Source organism: Macaca mulatta, chromosome 8 (genome assembly GCF_049350105.2).
Source record: "Macaca mulatta isolate MMU2019108-1 chromosome 8, T2T-MMU8v2.0, whole genome shotgun sequence".
Classification (NCBI taxonomy): Eukaryota; Metazoa; Chordata; class Mammalia; order Primates; family Cercopithecidae; genus Macaca; species Macaca mulatta.
Window position 1 is genome coordinate 95,771,750 of NC_133413.1, and position 17,463 is coordinate 95,789,212.

General features: G+C 40.7%; 1 protein-coding gene across 2 annotated transcripts in view; it reads left to right on the plus strand.

Annotated features, from left to right (window-relative positions):
- The first annotated feature begins 3,920 nt into the window (after positions 1 to 3,920).
- E2F5 (E2F transcription factor 5) overlaps positions 3,921 to 17,463 on the plus strand; it is a 52,019-nt gene continuing 38,476 nt past the window's right edge. Inside the window, exon 1 of one of the 2 annotated variants that reach the window (XM_001094919.5) lies at positions 3,921 to 8,059. In XM_001094919.5, the coding sequence (XP_001094919.3) occupies positions 7,826 to 8,059 (234 nt within the window). In that variant the 5' untranslated portion in view covers positions 3,921 to 7,825. The remainder of the gene's footprint in view (positions 8,060 to 17,463) is intronic. The other variant, XM_015145626.3, reaches the window with a different exon arrangement.

Below are 17,463 nucleotides of genomic sequence, written 5' to 3' on the forward strand. Positions count from 1 at the left end.
AAATAAAAGTATCTCAACTCAAAGTCCCTAGTCTTTCAGTTTATGTACCATTATATATTTATGTTTATGCATTTATTTTCCAGCTTGTGCACTAGTGTGCATACAGCCCACCAAATTCCCAAAGTCAAGATATGCTCTCTCCAAGACTGCTGAGCTCCTTCAAGATTGAGATGTTATGGAAACAGTTTCCAGTTTAACATTCTGGAAGATAATTAGAAAAAAGTCTATTGCTGTCATCCCTTGGGGTCCCAGTATGGTCACTCCCATGGCCAGACCCTGAGTTTTTTTGGGGATAACAGTTTAACCCCTTTCTTTTTTTGTTGAGGTATTAGGGAATAAAGAAAAGTTGCTAGCTTCCTTTATTAAACTCTATTAATATTAAATATTGTAGGTGGAATGAGTAAAGTAAATACCCAGCCAAGCGTGGTGGCTCCTTTCTATAATCCTAGCACTTTGGGAGGCCGAGGCGGGTGGCTCACTTGAGGTCAGGAGTTCAAGACCAGCCTGGCCAATATGGTGAAACCTCATCTCTACCAAAAATACAAAAATTATCCAGGCTTGGTGGCACGCACCTGTAATCCCAGCTACTCAGGAGGCTGAGGCAGGAAAATCACTTGAACCCAGGAGGCGGAGGTTGCAGTGAGCGGAGATCACGCCACTGCACCTCAGCCTGGGCAACAGAGTGAGATTCTGTCTCAAAAAAAAAAAAAAAAGTACATATCCTTAGGTTGATATCACCATTGCAAGTCCCAGTAAATAAATCTCTGACAAATAGTAGATGAATCCACATGTTCCAGGCGTAGGAGAGTGAAGATGCCAGTATTGTGACTACTTAATTCAGTTGGTAGATTTTCATCAAGAAGTCTTGATGTCCCATCTAATTTATGATTTATGGGATGATCATAAATAACTGGAGGATTCAAAAGAGAGAGAATGGAACTCTAATGGTGATCCCTAATTATCTTCTTTATTTTTTAACTTCTTTTGGAGATATAGTGTTGCTACTCCTTGATAACACTGGTGGAGAGAGGGAGAAAAAGGGGTCTCACTTACTATGCCTAATCCTAAGGCTTGACTCACAATTATACATTACATGCAGTGGGGTGGATGTAACCATCATTTTTGTCCATGTGACTCCTCTGGAGTTCATAAATCTAACAGTTGTTAGACAGTCCCTAAAATCTGTGTTCTTTCATTATGTCCCAGTCATACTGGTATTCCCAACATTTATTGTCACAGCTTGGGATATAAGGCCCAGTCTGATCTAATTTCTTCCCATCAGATAGCTCGTACCATATCTTTCCTAGAGCACTTTACCAAATCTCTCACCCAGTTCTTACTTCCTGAAAGACCTGCTGGTTCAGGCATACAGGGATAGCCACCTACACAGCAAAACAAACACCTGCTTACTAGAACTTATGAAACAAAGGCTAGAATCAAATATAAACACCCTGATCCTTGCCCCAGAGTCTTGTTGAGCATATGTTCGGGCTTTAAAGAGATGAAAATCATCCTTTCTGTAGCAGGCACCCTCTCTCTGGTTTATATACATACTGAGAATGAATTAGGGGCATCAATCTGTGGTGTCTTATCTGAGGCTCACCCAACCAAAACATTCTTTTCCCATAGCAATACACTGTATCAGTTTCTTTCCACCAAGGGGTTGCTGTGCAGTTTTCCACTAGGGCTCCTACCAGGTTTCATAAAATGATATTTAGAAGAAAAGTCGTTACATCTGCAATTAGACTAAATTTTGCCTTGTCTTCCTTCAAGGAATGTACCAACTGCAGTCATTATACACATAGATTAAGTAAGCATATGATTTATAGACGCAATTCGATTTTTCTCCATTTCTTTAAACTATTAGAATATCTTTTTATTTAAACCTAACGAAACAGTTGTTTCTATAACCTTGAGAATTTGGGAGTCTAGGTCCAATATTATGAGAATCTTTGAAATCTTTCTAGGATTTCAATCACAGCCTGGCAATATTACCTCTAGTAGACAATTCTTTCAACATGCTTCATGGTTATGATTCCTTCTCTCCTACCCAGTCCCACCCTGCCATGGTCTGCTTTTGTAGTGCCATGGTTTTTGTGTTAGTCCATTTTTGTTGCTGTAAAGGAATACCTGAGGCTGGAAAATTTATGAGGAAAGAGGGCTATTTGGCTCATGATTCTACAGGCTGTACAATCATAGCTCCATCATTTGCTTCTAGTGAGGGTCTCAGGAGGCTGCTGGTCATGATGGAGGGCAAGAAGAGCCATGGTCTCACACAGCGATGGATGCAGCAAGAATGAGAGGAGGAAGTTCCAGGCTCATTTAAATAACCAGCTTTTGAACTCAGAGTGAGAACTTACTCATTACCAGTAGGACCACACCAAGACACTCATGAGGGACCTGCCCCCATGACCCTAACACCTCCCACCAGGCCCCACCTCCAACACTGGGGATCAGATTTCAACATGAGATTTAAACAGGACAAAACATCCAAACCATATCAGCTTTCAATGGATTATTTTATTTTTGTTAAATCATTTTTTGTTTTCATCTACATACTACTGTATTTGTTGGTAATGTATCTGTCTTGCTTTTAGATTCTATTTTCTTAGGCTATGTCTCATTGAGAATAGGACATGGTGAGAGGCTTTGAGATCTGTCTACACCACTTCTTCCCGTTGTCTTTAAACCTTTGGTGGTATGAGGAGGGGCTTCTTTGATCGTCAGATTTTTTTTTTCCCCCCTGAATAGTGGCGAAGAGAACATTGCTTTGTAACTTAATCCTGGAAAGCCCCTCCTAATCTCAGTATTAACAATGTTGGCATGCATCACCTATTATTTTGTCAACATTACCGAACTTACAAAATCTGTGTGCTTGCTGTCTTTAGTGATGCAATCTTCATAAAGTTTTGCAAAAACGTAGAGTACTAGTCGCTAAATAAAACTTAAAATCTCTCTAGAGTATGAATTATATTTCTATGTATGCTTGAGTATAATCTGCACTTCCTGTTTCTACTTATAGGGTACAAACTTCTGAAGACAAAGTCTATGCATTTTCTCTCATATTGTTGTACCAAGCATATCATGAGTGGGCAAAGAATGATGTTGTTTATCATAATAAAAGGATTCATAATCTTTGAAACATGTATTTCTATTTTTTTTAACCTAGAAAGTGCGGAAGATAGATGTTTGTATGTTGCAAGTTTTTTTTTTTTTTTTTTTTTGACGGAGTTTCACTCTTGTTGTCCAGGCTGGAGTGCAGTGGTGCGATCGTGGCTCACTGCAACCTCTGCCTCCCAGGTTCAAGTGATTCTCCTGCTTCAGCCTCCCAAGTAGCGGGGATTGCAGGCACATGCCAACACGCTCGGCTACTTTTTTGTATTTTTAGTAGAGACGGGATTTCACCATGTTGGTCAGGCTTGTCTCGAACTCCTGACCTCAGGTGATCCACCCACCTTGGCCTCCCAAAGTGCTAGGATCACAGGTGTGAGCCACTGTGCCTGGCCTGTATGTTGCAAGGTTTTGAAAGGAAAAATGGAAAACTGTATTTTATTTTCACTAACAGATTACAAGAAGGAGGTATTAGGGTTGATGTAGCAGCCTTCTGATGGAGATTTGTTAGCTCAAAGGGCATCTGAGAGTTTCAAGTTCCAACCATTCATGATCACCAAATGGGCTAATTGCACTTAAAAAATCAGTCTGCATGGCCGGGTGTGGTGGCTCATGCCTGTAATCCCAGCACTTTGGCAGACCAGGGTGGGTGGATCACCTGAGGTCAGGAGTTCGAAACCAGCCTGACCAACATGGCGAAACCCCATCTCTACTAAAAAAACAAAATTAGCTGGGCATGGTGGCACATGCCTGTAATCCCAGCTACTAGGGAGGCTGAGGCAGGAGAGTCACTTGAACCTGGGAAGCGGAGGTTGCAGTGAGCTGAGATCATGCCATTGTACTCCAGCCTGGGCAACAAGAGCAAAACTCCATCTCAAAAAAAAAAAAGTCTGCCATCATCAATAAACAAAATTGTGTTGGATTTTCTTAAATATTTAACTACCAGATTATGACAAAACTGTACATATTGTAAATTGATCCTGAATCTCTATAAAAATGGCATTTGTGAAATTCCACAAATGTTAGATACTATAAGTTTAAAGAGCTCTGGACTAATAAATTGTTCTATTTCAAAATATTTAAGCCTTCCCTCTTAGTCCTGAACTAGATAAGGAGCTGCACTTCCAAAATGCATTTAAAAAAGAAAATTTAATCAGGGGCATATAAACAATATTATAATAGATAATAGTATCTACCCAACTAATCAGCATAATTTGAATTTAATGAAGGATTACTGTCATGCATTTATTACCCTTACAGGTCAATGAAATTTAGTTTAGTTCAATTTTTTTTTTTTTTTTTTTTTTAAAGATAGATTCTCACTCTATCACCCAGGCTGGAGTGCAGTGGCAGGATCACAGGTCACTACATCCTTGACCACTTGGGCTCAAGTGATCCTCTCACCTCAGCCTCTCTAGTGGCTGGGGCTACAAGTGTGCACTACCACACCCGGCTAATTTTTGTAGTTTTTGTAGAAATGGGTTTTTGCCATGTTGTCCAGGCTGGTCCTGAGCTCCTGGGCTCAAGCAATCCTCCTCTCTCAGCCCTCCAAAGTGCTAGGATTATAAACAGTGAGTGCCCGGCCAGGCGTGAGCACCCAGCCAGTTTTGACTTTTGCTGGAAATAATTTTTAAGCCTTTGTCAGAAATGGCACAAAGAACTGATGTAGGAATTTACAGACTTTTGAGAGTTATTTCCTTTATAGTCAAAAGGATACAGAAATAAAAGTTAGATTACAAAACTGATCAATATCATGTTCTTAAAGGTTATTTGTATCATAACTTTTTAAAAATCATGCTTCTTAGTTTTTTTAAAAAAATAGAATTTTTAAAAACATTTAGCAATATTTAAAAACCTTTTGCATTATCAGTCTCTGTTCTTTGTCGATTTTTAGGAAAAATATATATTGCATTATTTTTCATTGTGCTATTTGGTGTTTCTCAAAGAGTGACTATGTTGTGCATTAGAATTATCTGAACTGTGAAAAATGTGGACTCACAGGTCATATTCTCATATCAAATGCTAATTTGATCCCTGGGGTTTGGATCCAAGCATCTATATTTTTAACAAACATTGTAGATTATTTTTCTTCCTAAGGTCTGGGAACCACTGGTATAAGTGATTTTTAGCTCTTCAGACAGACATAAGATTTTGAATGCTAATTAAAATGGCTGCTGATTTGTGAATAATTTCTAATTGAACCCCAGGCAATCTAAAGAGATGAAAAATTCATTGTGAAAAACACAAATAACAGTACAAAATAAATTTTTAATTGACCTTTTAGAATCACTAATAATTGCTTTGTAGAAAACCTTTTAAAGCTGAAATTTAAAAGATATTGTTTTTAAAAATTACCAAGATAGCTACTATAAAATATGATTACATGCCATGAACTGAACTGTATCTCCCAAAAATTTGTATGTTGAAACCCTAACCCTCAATGTGATGGTATTTGCAGGTGGGGCCTTTGGGAGGTGATTAGGTTTAGATGAAGTCATGAAGATTGAGCCCTCAGATGGAATTAGTGCCCTTGTAAGAAATCTGAGAGCTTGTGCTCTCTCTGTTCTGTCTCTCTCTCTCTCTGTCTGCCATATGAGGACACAATGAGAAAGCCACAATCCGACTGCCAAGAAGGGGGCCCTCACCACAGCCTGGCCATGGCAGCCTCCTGATCTTGGACTTGCAGCCTCCAGAACTGTGAGAAAATTAATTTCTGTTATTTAAGTCACCCAGTTTATGGTACTTTCTCAAACTAAGACACCATAGAAGTGTAAGTTTTAAAAGTATCAGTACATTTAGTTTTATTAATTCCTGTCCCTGCACATATAACAGAATGTTCTGTTATAAAGTTAAAAACAAATTAGAATCTTCCTAATTCAGTACGTTCTAAGAAATACTCTTTGACAATAATCAATAAAATAAATTTGCAAAACATGTCAAATCACATAGAGAGAGCCTTTCTCACATAGGTTGTTGGAAAATGGTTGCATCAACTGAATTTTTCATGTTTTACTTCAGATTTTCAACTTTAAGTTTATAGATTTATTTGATTAAAATAAAGGCTATTATGAATAGGTTATTAATAAAGGTTATAAAGTTCTGTGCCTATGATGTGTTATATAAATGGTGTGTTCAGCTTTACTAGTTAACGCTGCTGTTGTATTTGATGCTACTTCAGTGACCTTTTTTTGTTAGTTTATTGTTATGTAAAATTTAGCAAAATCTTTCTTTGCATGAAATCTTCCTGATTAATTACTGCCATATGGAATCATCTTTTTTTTTTTTTTTTTTTTTTTTTTCAGACAGAGTCTCACTTTGTTGCCCAGGCTGAAGTGCAGTGGTGCCATCTCGGTTCACTGCAACCTCTGCCTCCCAGGTTTAAGAGATCCTCCTGCCTCAGCCTCTGGAGTAGCTGGGACTATAGGCGGGCACTATCATGCGCAGCTAATTTTAATTTTTGTATTTTTAGTAGAGATGGGGTTTTTACCATGTTGGCCACGCTGGTCTCGAACTCCTGACCTCAAATGATCTGCCTGCCTTGGCCTCCCAAAGTGCTGGGATTACAGACGTAATCACCAGTAAGCCACCGCTACTGGTCTCATTCACCTAATCTTTATTGTCTACTATATTCGAAGTCTTGAGTGTGACACCAAGTCATTTAAAATTTAGTCTGGATTCTCAAGAGTTTGTAATATAATGAGGAAAAAAAATCCCAACTTTCTTTTACTCGTATCTCCATGATGTCATTTGCCATCAACGGTTTGGAATATCACTGAAGTCCAAGGGCCTGTGGCTACCCAATATTCCAAATACAATATAATTTGGTTCAAATAAGATACTAAGAACTTTGGTCAAACACAGGAGATCTGGAATCTAACGGCCTGTCTTTGGCAATTCACAACTTCTCTCTCTACGCGTTTCTCTATGTAGAAAGGAAAGGCCTTAGAAAGGACTGATGAAAACCAACCCTAACACTCCACGATGCCTTTTCCTGTACTCCGAATCTAAAAGGATGAGCTATAAAGTAAAACGTTGCACTTGGTCCAAGTCATTGAAATATTTGCAAACGATGCTAGAGCCTGAAAAGAGCAAGATAGCAGAAACCGTCCAGAGAAAGTAAGTAACCCACTGCAGAAGCTCTGCAAACTGAGCAGTCAACCAACTTCACGGCTCAACGTTTGGCCGCTGGGCGTTGTGACTTTCTGCCCAGATAAAAGTCTTTTTTCTTTTGTTTCCTTTTTTTCTTTCTCCCTGCTTTGCCGCGTGAGATTACCATTCCTCGGGTCAGCTCGCGAACACCAGAGAGGCGAGTGTGAAACACACACGCCGACACCCCTCCTCCTCCTCGTGCGCTCCTCCTTCCTACAGAAAAATGTGTTTCTAGGCAACGGCGGGCGGCGGCGTCACTTCCTGCCATTTAAACTCAGGTCCCCACCCCTCGCAGCCCCTTCTCCTCGTTTCCACCCCCTCCCCCCACGGTCGTGGGCCTCATTCACGCTTCCCCGGGCTTGGGGAGGGGGCGGAGACCCGGCGTGACAAGCGGCCCAGACTCCGTGGGCGCCGCACACCTGTTGTTTGCAGCAGCCAGCGACCAGTACTGCCGCTCTCGACCGGCGGGGAAGCGGCCGCAGCGGAGCCGACCCGGCAGGTGGCCGCGGGCGGGGCCGGCGAGCGAAAGTGCGCGGGGGCCCGACCACCGCGGGGCCGGGACGCGATGGCGGCGGCAGAGCCCGCGAGCTCGGGCCAGCAGGCGCCGCCAGGGCAGGGGCAGGGCCAGCGGCCGCAGCCGCAGCCTCCGCAGGCGCAAGCCCCGCAGCCGCCGCCGCCGCAGCAGCTTGGGGGCGCCGGGGGCGGCAGCAGCAGGCACGAGAAGAGCCTGGGGCTGCTCACTACCAAGTTTGTGTCGCTGCTGCAGGAGGCCAAGGACGGCGTTCTGGATCTCAAAGCGGTGAGCTCGGGAGGCGGGGACGGGGGCGGACTTCGGAACCCGTGGGTCCCGGGGAAGCCCAGCCCCTCGCCGCGTGGGTCTAGCGGCGTGGTGTAGACGCGCCTAGCGGGGACCCGGGACCGGACAGTCCGAGGACCATGTGGCCTGCGTCCAGGTCCTGTACGCCAGGATGGGGGAGGGACGAGGGACCAGGATGGCCCCGAGCGGACGCGTAACCAATAGGGCCCGGCGCCACGCCGGGCTCTCGACAAAGAGCCCAGGACCTCGAGCGCGCCCGCGTGGCTTCTGTCTCCGGGCGCAGGGACCTGAGGGCAACCGAGTGTCTGTTGCTCTGCGTCCACCTGTGGCAGAGGCTCACGGGGTAACGGGCGCTTTGCCCGGAGACACCGTGGATATCGATTTTGCTGTTAAGAATGGATGGTTTTAATAGGCAATTCCAGTTGGAACCATGTTCCTGTAGTTTAAATAAAAAGGAGGAAAAACAAAACCCAGTCTGCCATCTCCACCAGATGAAAGGAAAAAAAAAAAAAGACTACTTCTTTCCATGACCCTCCCCGATAAAATAGTATTGTCTTCCTTATGCACTTCTTTCATCACCCTGATAGTTAGGAGGGATATTTGATTTGTGACTTCATGTGGCATGTGGCATGGGTTTCTAAAAATGAGATCTGCTATCACACAAAAAGGGGATATTTTACAACTTTCATCCAAAGAGGTGGAAGTGCTCAGTAAACTTTCTCCCTGCGTCGTCCTTTACTGCGTTCAGATTTTTCAAACAGGAGCAGGCATCAAAAGCTGTTCTGTCATACAGAATGACTTAACCGATCTAGGAAGGATTTGGAAGAATTCAACAGCGCTCAGGATAAAGAGAATGTGGTCACTCTGCGCGCCAAGTTTAAGAACCAAAGTTTTAGAAACAAACAAAAAGTACTAACCGGTCAGTAATCACTGCAAATCCCCTTTGACTCCCTAAATGTGTCCTTGGAGGATTGGGACCAGCACCCAGGGGAGTGCCTGGACCACCTTACCTGGCTAGAGAGTGTCACTGCATTCTCAAGGCTCTGCATAAAGCAGTGGCAGCTCCCTGAATGTAAGGGCCAAGACTTGCAGGGGCCAACTCTTCTGCTAGAGGCCTTCCTCCAGTGTAGCCCAAGGGGAAGTAGATCTTTCAGTGCCCTCTCCGTTCCCTGGATATAGTTGGTGTTCAGTCAGTGATTGTTGAACTGGTATCTAAATTGTTCAACTTCATACAAGTGAGGCATGCTGCACATAATTTGCATTTTGGTAAGTAATTTCTACTATTTTCTTTTTGAAACGTTATTCCTGGAATTTTTTTTCCCACCTCTAGAAATTCCTTGTTCTCTTTTTTCCACCACAGCCCCTTTTTCCATTCTCTCCCTGAAAGTGATGTATGGCATGTGTAGTATTTAAACTGTAGTGAATTAAAATGGATTCTGTTTAAAGAATTTCACAGGAAGTCATGACGTTATCAGAGAAAGCCAGGAATGTTACAAAGTACAGGTTGCAAAGTGCTGTTCAAAATCTAGAAATTCAGCTGTAGCCTGTGACTTTATTGTAAGAAAATCAGGGAAGTTTGGGGTTTTCCGGATAAAACTGAACTCTGATGACCAGACTTTGAGGTCTTCTCCCTCAGCTTGCCTCAGGACATGGTGTAACTTTGCCCTTTCTTGACTTGAAATTCTTTAGCTTCCTCCTGTTTCATCTGTGGCCATATAATTGCCCTACAGAAGTCACAGAGGCAGTGAGTAGGATATAAAGTTTGATATTTCATAGCAATAATTGCTTTATTCATTCTGGAACTCTCTTAAAAATTTGAAGGTTTCTACAATAACACTATGTCTCATATTAATGACTTTATACTCCTAGAAAAGAGTTTGAATGTCATTAGTTTTCGTATATATGTATGAAAAACATATACATTTTATGTATTTTACATCTTTTTCATTTATTTATATATACTTATATATGTAAAAATCTTACATTGAAATCTTTCTGATGATATTTTGTGTTGTACACCATAGTAAAAGATCGTTAAGACTTTTTTTTTTTTTTTTTTGAGATGAAGTCTCACTGTCGCCCAGGCTGGAGTGCAGTGGTGTGATCTCTGCTCACTGCAGCTCTTGCCTCCCGGGTTCAAGCAATTCTCCTGCCTCAGCCTCCCAAGTAGCTGGGATTACAGGTGCCCGCCACCATTCCCGGCTCATTTTTGTATTTTTAGTAGAGATGGGGTTTCACCATGTTGGCCAGGCTGGTCTTGAACTCCCAACCTCAAATGATCCGCCCGCCTTAGCCTCTCAAAGTGCTGAGATTACAGGTGTGAGCCACTATACCATGCCCATTAAGACATGTTTGATAATACATATTAGAGATGGACTCACACTGACAATTATAAATTTCCTCTAATTTGAAATTATAAAGACACATTTTCTCTTTTTCTTGTATTCTTACTTTGGTGGGGGCATATTTCAGCATAATTTTTTTGAAACTTTTAAGTTATACACTTGACTTTTTAAAAGCAGTTGAAGGAACTATGTATATATATGGTTTTTTGGTTGGTTTTGTTTTTTTGTTTGTTTGTTTTGAGACAGGGTCTCATTCTGTTGCCCAGGCCAGAGTGCAATGATACAATCTCAGATCAATGCAACCTCCACTTCCCGGGCTCAAGCGATTCTTCTGCCTCAGCCTCCCAAGTAGCTGGCACTACAGGTGTACACCATTATGCCTGGCTAATTTTTGTATATTTAGTAGAGACAGGGTTTTGCCATGTTGTCCAGGCTGGTCTCGAACTTCTGAACTCAAATGTATTCGCCTACCTTGGTCTCCCAAAGTGCTGGGATTACAGGCATGAGCCACCGCACCTGGCTTTGAAGAAACAGTTTTTGAATATTCCAAATAATAAAGTATATCAAACTTCAAGTAAAATATTCAAATATTTTGGATATCATAAAGTATCCTAGACCACATAGATGCTATTTCTTTTCTGTCTTATACTGCTGAAGAATAAGAATGTAAGGTTGTATCTTAGTGACACATTTCTTCTTAATAGTATAATTAATTGAAAACATGGCTTGGCCAGGTGTGGTGGCTCACACCTGTAATCTCAGCACTTTGAGAGGCTGAGGTGGGCAGATCACCTGAGGTCAGGCGTTCGAGACCAGCCTGCCCACCATGGTGACACCCCTCTCTACTAGAAATACAAAAAAATTAGCCAGGTGTGGTGGTGGGTGCCTATAATCCCAGCTACTTGGGAGGCTGAGGCAGGAGAATTGCTTGAACACAAGAGGCGGAGGTTGCAGTGAGCCGATATCACATCACTGCACTCCATCCTGGGCGACAAGCAAAACCGTGTCTCAAAAAAAAAAAACATGGCTCAACACAGAAAATCAATTTTAATAAAGCTGTTATAGTGTAACTTAACAATTAGGAGGCAATAGAAAGACATTGAAAGTGATTTGAGTAAAGTTTATTCATTATCTCTGCAGCTTCACCCACACTATATAGTCTCATTTACAGTAGTGGAGGTGGGATAGTTATTATTTCTTTATTCCAGTGAGATAAGAAATTATATCATGGTTATTTCAAGCTATGTGGTTTGCCAGTTTATGCTGTTAATAGCTAATATATATCAAGAACTTACTACATGCAAAACATTTTACATGTTTTTAGCTAATGTTATCCTCTTAACAACAGTGAACATTTTGGCAGAATAGCCCCATTTCACAGCATAAGAAACTTCTAGTTAAGTAGGCCAAGATAGGTTAGATAACTTGCCTGGAGTTACACAGTAGAAAGTGAGAGCTAAGATTCAAAACTAGACCATTTATTGTTATTCTCTGTGTTATACCATCTTTCAGTCGTCTTCAAAAATAAATGTATGTAGGTAGGTTTCCATTTGTGTAAGGGCATGGAAAAATGCATGATTATTCTTATTCCTCTGCCCATTGTGAAAAGGGAGGTACTGCGCTCCTGAAAATGAGGGTATTGGTGGCAAATTCTGTTATTGCATAAATTAAGCTAGGATTCCACTTGTTCACAGTTAAGAATTTGAACAACTGTTAAGATAGTCATGACTATGTATCTGTATGTTGTTTTGAAAATTCCTATTAAATGTAAGTTATAACTAAATTTATACATCTTATTTGCCATTTTGGTGTCATCTTGAGCTTTTTAAGCATGATGAAGATTGCTTATCTCCTTTATTATAATTCTTTAACTTACAAATTACCTGAATGATACCTGAGTTAATGTGATAAAGTATGGTGCGTCTTATCTGACAGGTCCCTGATGCGTACCCGTTTATGATAGCCTGAGTTACATACATCCTGGGATAAATAAATAATTTAAGACCCTAGTTTGGCCGGGCGTGGTGGCTCATGCCTGTAATCCCAGCCCTTTGGGAGGCTGAAGCAGGCAGATCACGAGGTCAGGAGATCGAGACGATCCTGGCTAACACGGTGAAACCCCGTCTCTACTAAAAATACAAAAAAAATTAGCTGGGCATGGTGGCGGGCGCCTGTAGTCCCAGCTACTCAGAAGTCTGAGGCAAGAGAATGGCGTGAATCCGGGAGGCGAAGCTTGCAGTGAGCCAAGATCGCGCCTCTGCACTCCAGCCTGCGTGACAGAGCGAGACTCCGTCTCAAACAACAACAACAACAACAACAAAAGACCCTAGTTTATAATACCGGGCAAATATTTTAAGGTAGAATTAGCCTAAGGAGAGATATGTGGGTAGTACAGCCAGAACTTTAGTGCATGCTTACAGATTCTCAGGACCCTTCAACTCCTGGGTGTATACCCAAAGAATTGAAAGCAGGGCCTCAAGAAGGTGTGTATACACCTGTGTTCATAACAGCAGCATTCATAATAGCCAAAATGCGGATGGAATCCCAATGTCCATCAATAGATGAGTAGCTTAACAAATTATGGTATATATACAATGGAATATTCTTCAGCCTTAGAAAGGAAGAAAATGCTGACATATGCTGCAACATGATGAACTTTGAGGATATAACGCTAGGTGAAATAAGTCAGTCACAAAAAAAGATAAATACTGTATGATTCCACTTATGTGAGGTACCTAGAGTAGTCAAATTCTTAGAGGCAGAATGGAGAAGGGTGGTTACCAGGGGTTGAGGGAAGACAGAATGGAATTTGTTGCTTAATGGATGTTAGAGGCTGAAATATGTCCCCCAAAATTCATATGTTGAAGACTTTACCTCCATACCTCAGAATGTGATTGTATTTGGAGATAGGGCGTTTGAAGATAATTAAGCTAAAATTAAGCTGTGACCTGATCTAATCTGACTGGGGGCCTTATGAGAAAGGGGAAATTTGGATATACAAAGAGACGCCACGGATGCTCCCACCCAGAGGAAAGACCATGTGAGGACACAGCAGGAAGGTGATCATCTGTAAGCCAAGGAGCGAGGCCTCTGAAGAAACCAAATGGGCCAATGAATGCCTTGATCTTGGACTTCTAGCTTCCAGAATTGTGAGAAAATAAATTTCTGTTGTTTAAGCCACCTAGCCTGTGGCACTTTGTTTTGGCAGCCCTAGCAAACTCATACAATGTGTATAGTTTCAGGTTTGCAGGATGAAGTGTTCTGATGATTGGTTGCACAATGTTGAGAATGTACTTAATACTACTGAACTGTACACTTAAAATGATTAAGATGATAAATTTGATGTTTTATGTATTTTGCCACAAACTATCAACAATGAGATACCACTGCATATTTATTAGAATGGTGAAAAATCCAAAAGACTGACAACACTAAAAGCTAGCAAGGATGTGGAGCAACAGGAACTCTCATTCATTGATGATGAAGATGCAAAATGGTATAGCCACTTGGGAATACAACTTAGCAGTTTCTTAGAAAACTAAACATATTCTTACCATACAATCCAGTAATTGTGTTCCCATGGTATTACCCAAAAGAGTTGAAAACTCATGACTACACAGAAACCTACACGTAGATATTCATAGCATCTTAATTCATAATTGCTGAAACTTGGGAAGCAACCAAGATACTCTTCAGCAGGTAAAAATATAAATGTTGTACATCCAGACAATATAGTATTATTCATGAAAAGATATGGAAGAACTTTAAATGCATATTACTGAGTGAAGGAAGCCAATCTGAAAAGACTGTGAACTCTATGATTCCAACTATATGACATTCAGAAAAAGGCAAAACTAAGGAGACAGTAAAATATCAGTGGTTGCCAGAGGCTAGAAGGTAGGGGGGATGAATAGATGGAGCACAGACCGTGTTTAGGGTAGTGAAGCTATTCTGAATGGTACCATAATGATGAATACATGTCATTATGCATTTGTCAAAACTCATAGTGTAAAACAGCAAGAGTTAACCCTAACTATGGATTTTGGATGATAATCATGTGTAGGTTCATCAACTGTAAGAAATGTACCACTCTGGTGCAGGATGTTGTAAATGGGGGAGGTTGTGCATGAGCAGGGACGGGGGCATATGGGAGCTTTCTCTACATTTTGGTCAATTTTGATGTGAATTTAAAACTGCTTAAAAATACAAAGCCTTTGTTACCTGTGGAAATAGAACTAAAATAAAATATGAAGCCTATTAAAATACATAGATAAAGATACATCTATTCCAGGGTCTAATCATTAAACATCTATCAAATGCAAGGCGTTTGGCTAAATGGAAGAAATAATTCTCAGGAGACAAAAGCTATATCATAGTGAAAAATATTATACTATTACTAAATGACTAGCACTGTGCCAGGTACTTTTCTTGTGTTCATTTAATCCTCATAGCAAAAGTATAAAGGAGATACTACATCTCCATTTTCTGATTAGGAAATCAAGTCATAAAGAAGTTAAATGGCGTACCTGATATCCACAGTAAGTGAAATACAATAATCTAATGCCAGAATTGATGCCATGAACCAACATGCTAAGCAAATGGTATACCTACCTCTGAAGTTTTTTTTGTTTGTTTTTTTATGAAATGGAGTCTTGCTCTGTCACCCAGGCTGGAGTGCAGTGGTGCCATCTCAGCTCTCTGCAACTTCCACCTCCTGGGTTCAAGCAATTCTCCCACCTCAGCCTCCTGAGTAGCTGGGATTACAGGCGCATGCCACCACACCTGGCTAATTTTTGTATTTTTTTTTTTTTTAGTACAGATGGGGTTTCACCATATTGGCCAGGCCGGTCTCAAACTCCCAACCTCAAATGATCCACCCACCTCAGCTTCCCAAAGTGCTGGGATTACAGGTGTGAGCCGCTGCTCCCGGCCCTGAAGTTTTGGCATGATTTGAAAAACAACTTTAATAGATAAAAGAAGAAAGGGAGTCAGCCATCTCATTTTTCTAGTTCTGGACAAGATAAATTGACTTAAAACTTAAGACACCAGTTCTGAGTTTTTGGTCCTTATCCTGCCACTTCCAATCAGTGAACATGGCCACGAAATGTTTGGATGAGATACCTATTAATGTGCTTACACATTTATTTGACTGGGTATGTATATTGTATTATGCCATTTCTTTAGTATGATAAATATTGGTATTTTAAAAAATATTTATTTTTTCTGTTTGTATTTCTTAAATTGATAGATAAAATTGTATATATTTATCATATACTGTATGATGTGTTGAAGTATATATACATTGGCTAGCTAATTAATATATGCATTGCCTCACATAGTTATGATTTTTGTGGTGAAAACACTTAACATCCAGCATTTTTTTTGTTTTATTTTTTACTTTTTGGGAAGAGTGATTAAAAAACTTTATTACAGAAAATCAGTGCATCCAGTGTCCCCAAATACATTTGTGACAAGAACAGACACACACAGGAGATACAGACAGTAGTCACTACATCATAGCCTTGTTCTTTCCAAAGGATAAAACATCATTCAAGAATGGGGTGAGGTGGTTAGAGGGAGCAGGTACTATCCTTTTAAATGGAAAAAAAGAAGCAACAGGTTGGCATCTTAAGAACACATATGGTGGACCCAGAAATCAAACTAAGCCTAAGCGTTAGGTAACATCATGCCACTTACAGCATCTCCGAGAAACTAGGGCATTACTCCATTAGAGGAACAATCTTGTGGCAGTGTGAAAATGTTGAGTAGTGGTCTTGCTGCACCAGCTAATGGACCAAGTGGCCTCAACTTGACAGCCTCTTTAAAACTCGGTGTTTGCCTAATCAAAGATCATTTGACAAAACTGCTTCCCCACTTCTGCTTAGCTACTTTGGAAGCACAAAAGTTACCCCTTTCCATACTTTGCCTTTCCCTGGTTGGTACGTCTAGTTACGAGATAGACAGGTACCACTTAACAAATCACTCCCTTTTGACTACAGGTTGTTTCTCTTCCATATTTGATGAGGCTAACATCCCGCATTTTTCTTAGCACAGTATAGGCTGGTGCAAAAGTAATTGTGGTTTTTGCAATTTAATCACAAAAACCACAATTACTTTTGCACTAACCTAGTACAATATGTTACGAGCTACACTCACCATATTTTACAATAGATTGCTTGAACTTCTTTCTAATTGAAATTTGTATCCTTTGACCAATACCTCCCCAACCACTCCTCCCTGCCCCGCCCAAGGCCCAGGTAACCATCATGCTACTCTCTACTTCTATGAGATCAACATTTTTACATTCCACATTTGGGTGAGATCATGTGGTGTTTCTCTTTCTGTGCCTGATTTATTTTGTTTAACATAATGTTCAGTTCCAGTGGGTTCAGTTCCAAACCACCACAATAAGATGAATATTGCAATAAAATGAGTCCCACAGATTTTTTTGTTTCCCAGTGCATAGAAAAGTTACATTTACACTATACTTTATTAAGTATGCAGTAGCATGTCTTAAAAAGAAGTGTACAGACCTTAATTAGAAAATCCTATATTGTTTAAAAATGTTAATGATCATCTGAGCCTGCATTAAGTCAATCGTTTTGATGGTAGAGATCTTGCCTCAATGTTGATGGCTGCTGACTAATCAGGGTATGGTGGCTGAAGGTTGGGGTGGCTGTGGCAATTTTTTAAAAGAAGACAAAAATGAAGTTTGCAACATCAATTGACTCTTCCTTTCACAAAAGATTTCTCTGTAGCAAAGATTTCTCTGTAGCATAAAATGCTGTTTGATGGCATTTTACCCACATTAGAACTTCTTTCAAAATTGGAGTCAGCCCTCTCAAACCTTCTTGTGCTTTATCAACTAAACTTGTGAAATATTTAAAATCCTCTGTTGTCATTTCAACGATGTTCACAGCATCTTCACTAGGAGTAAATTCCATCTCAAGAAACCACTTCCTTTGCCCATCCATCATACGCCAGTATTCATCTATTACAGTTTCATCATAAGATTGCAGCAATTCAGTCACATCTTCAGGC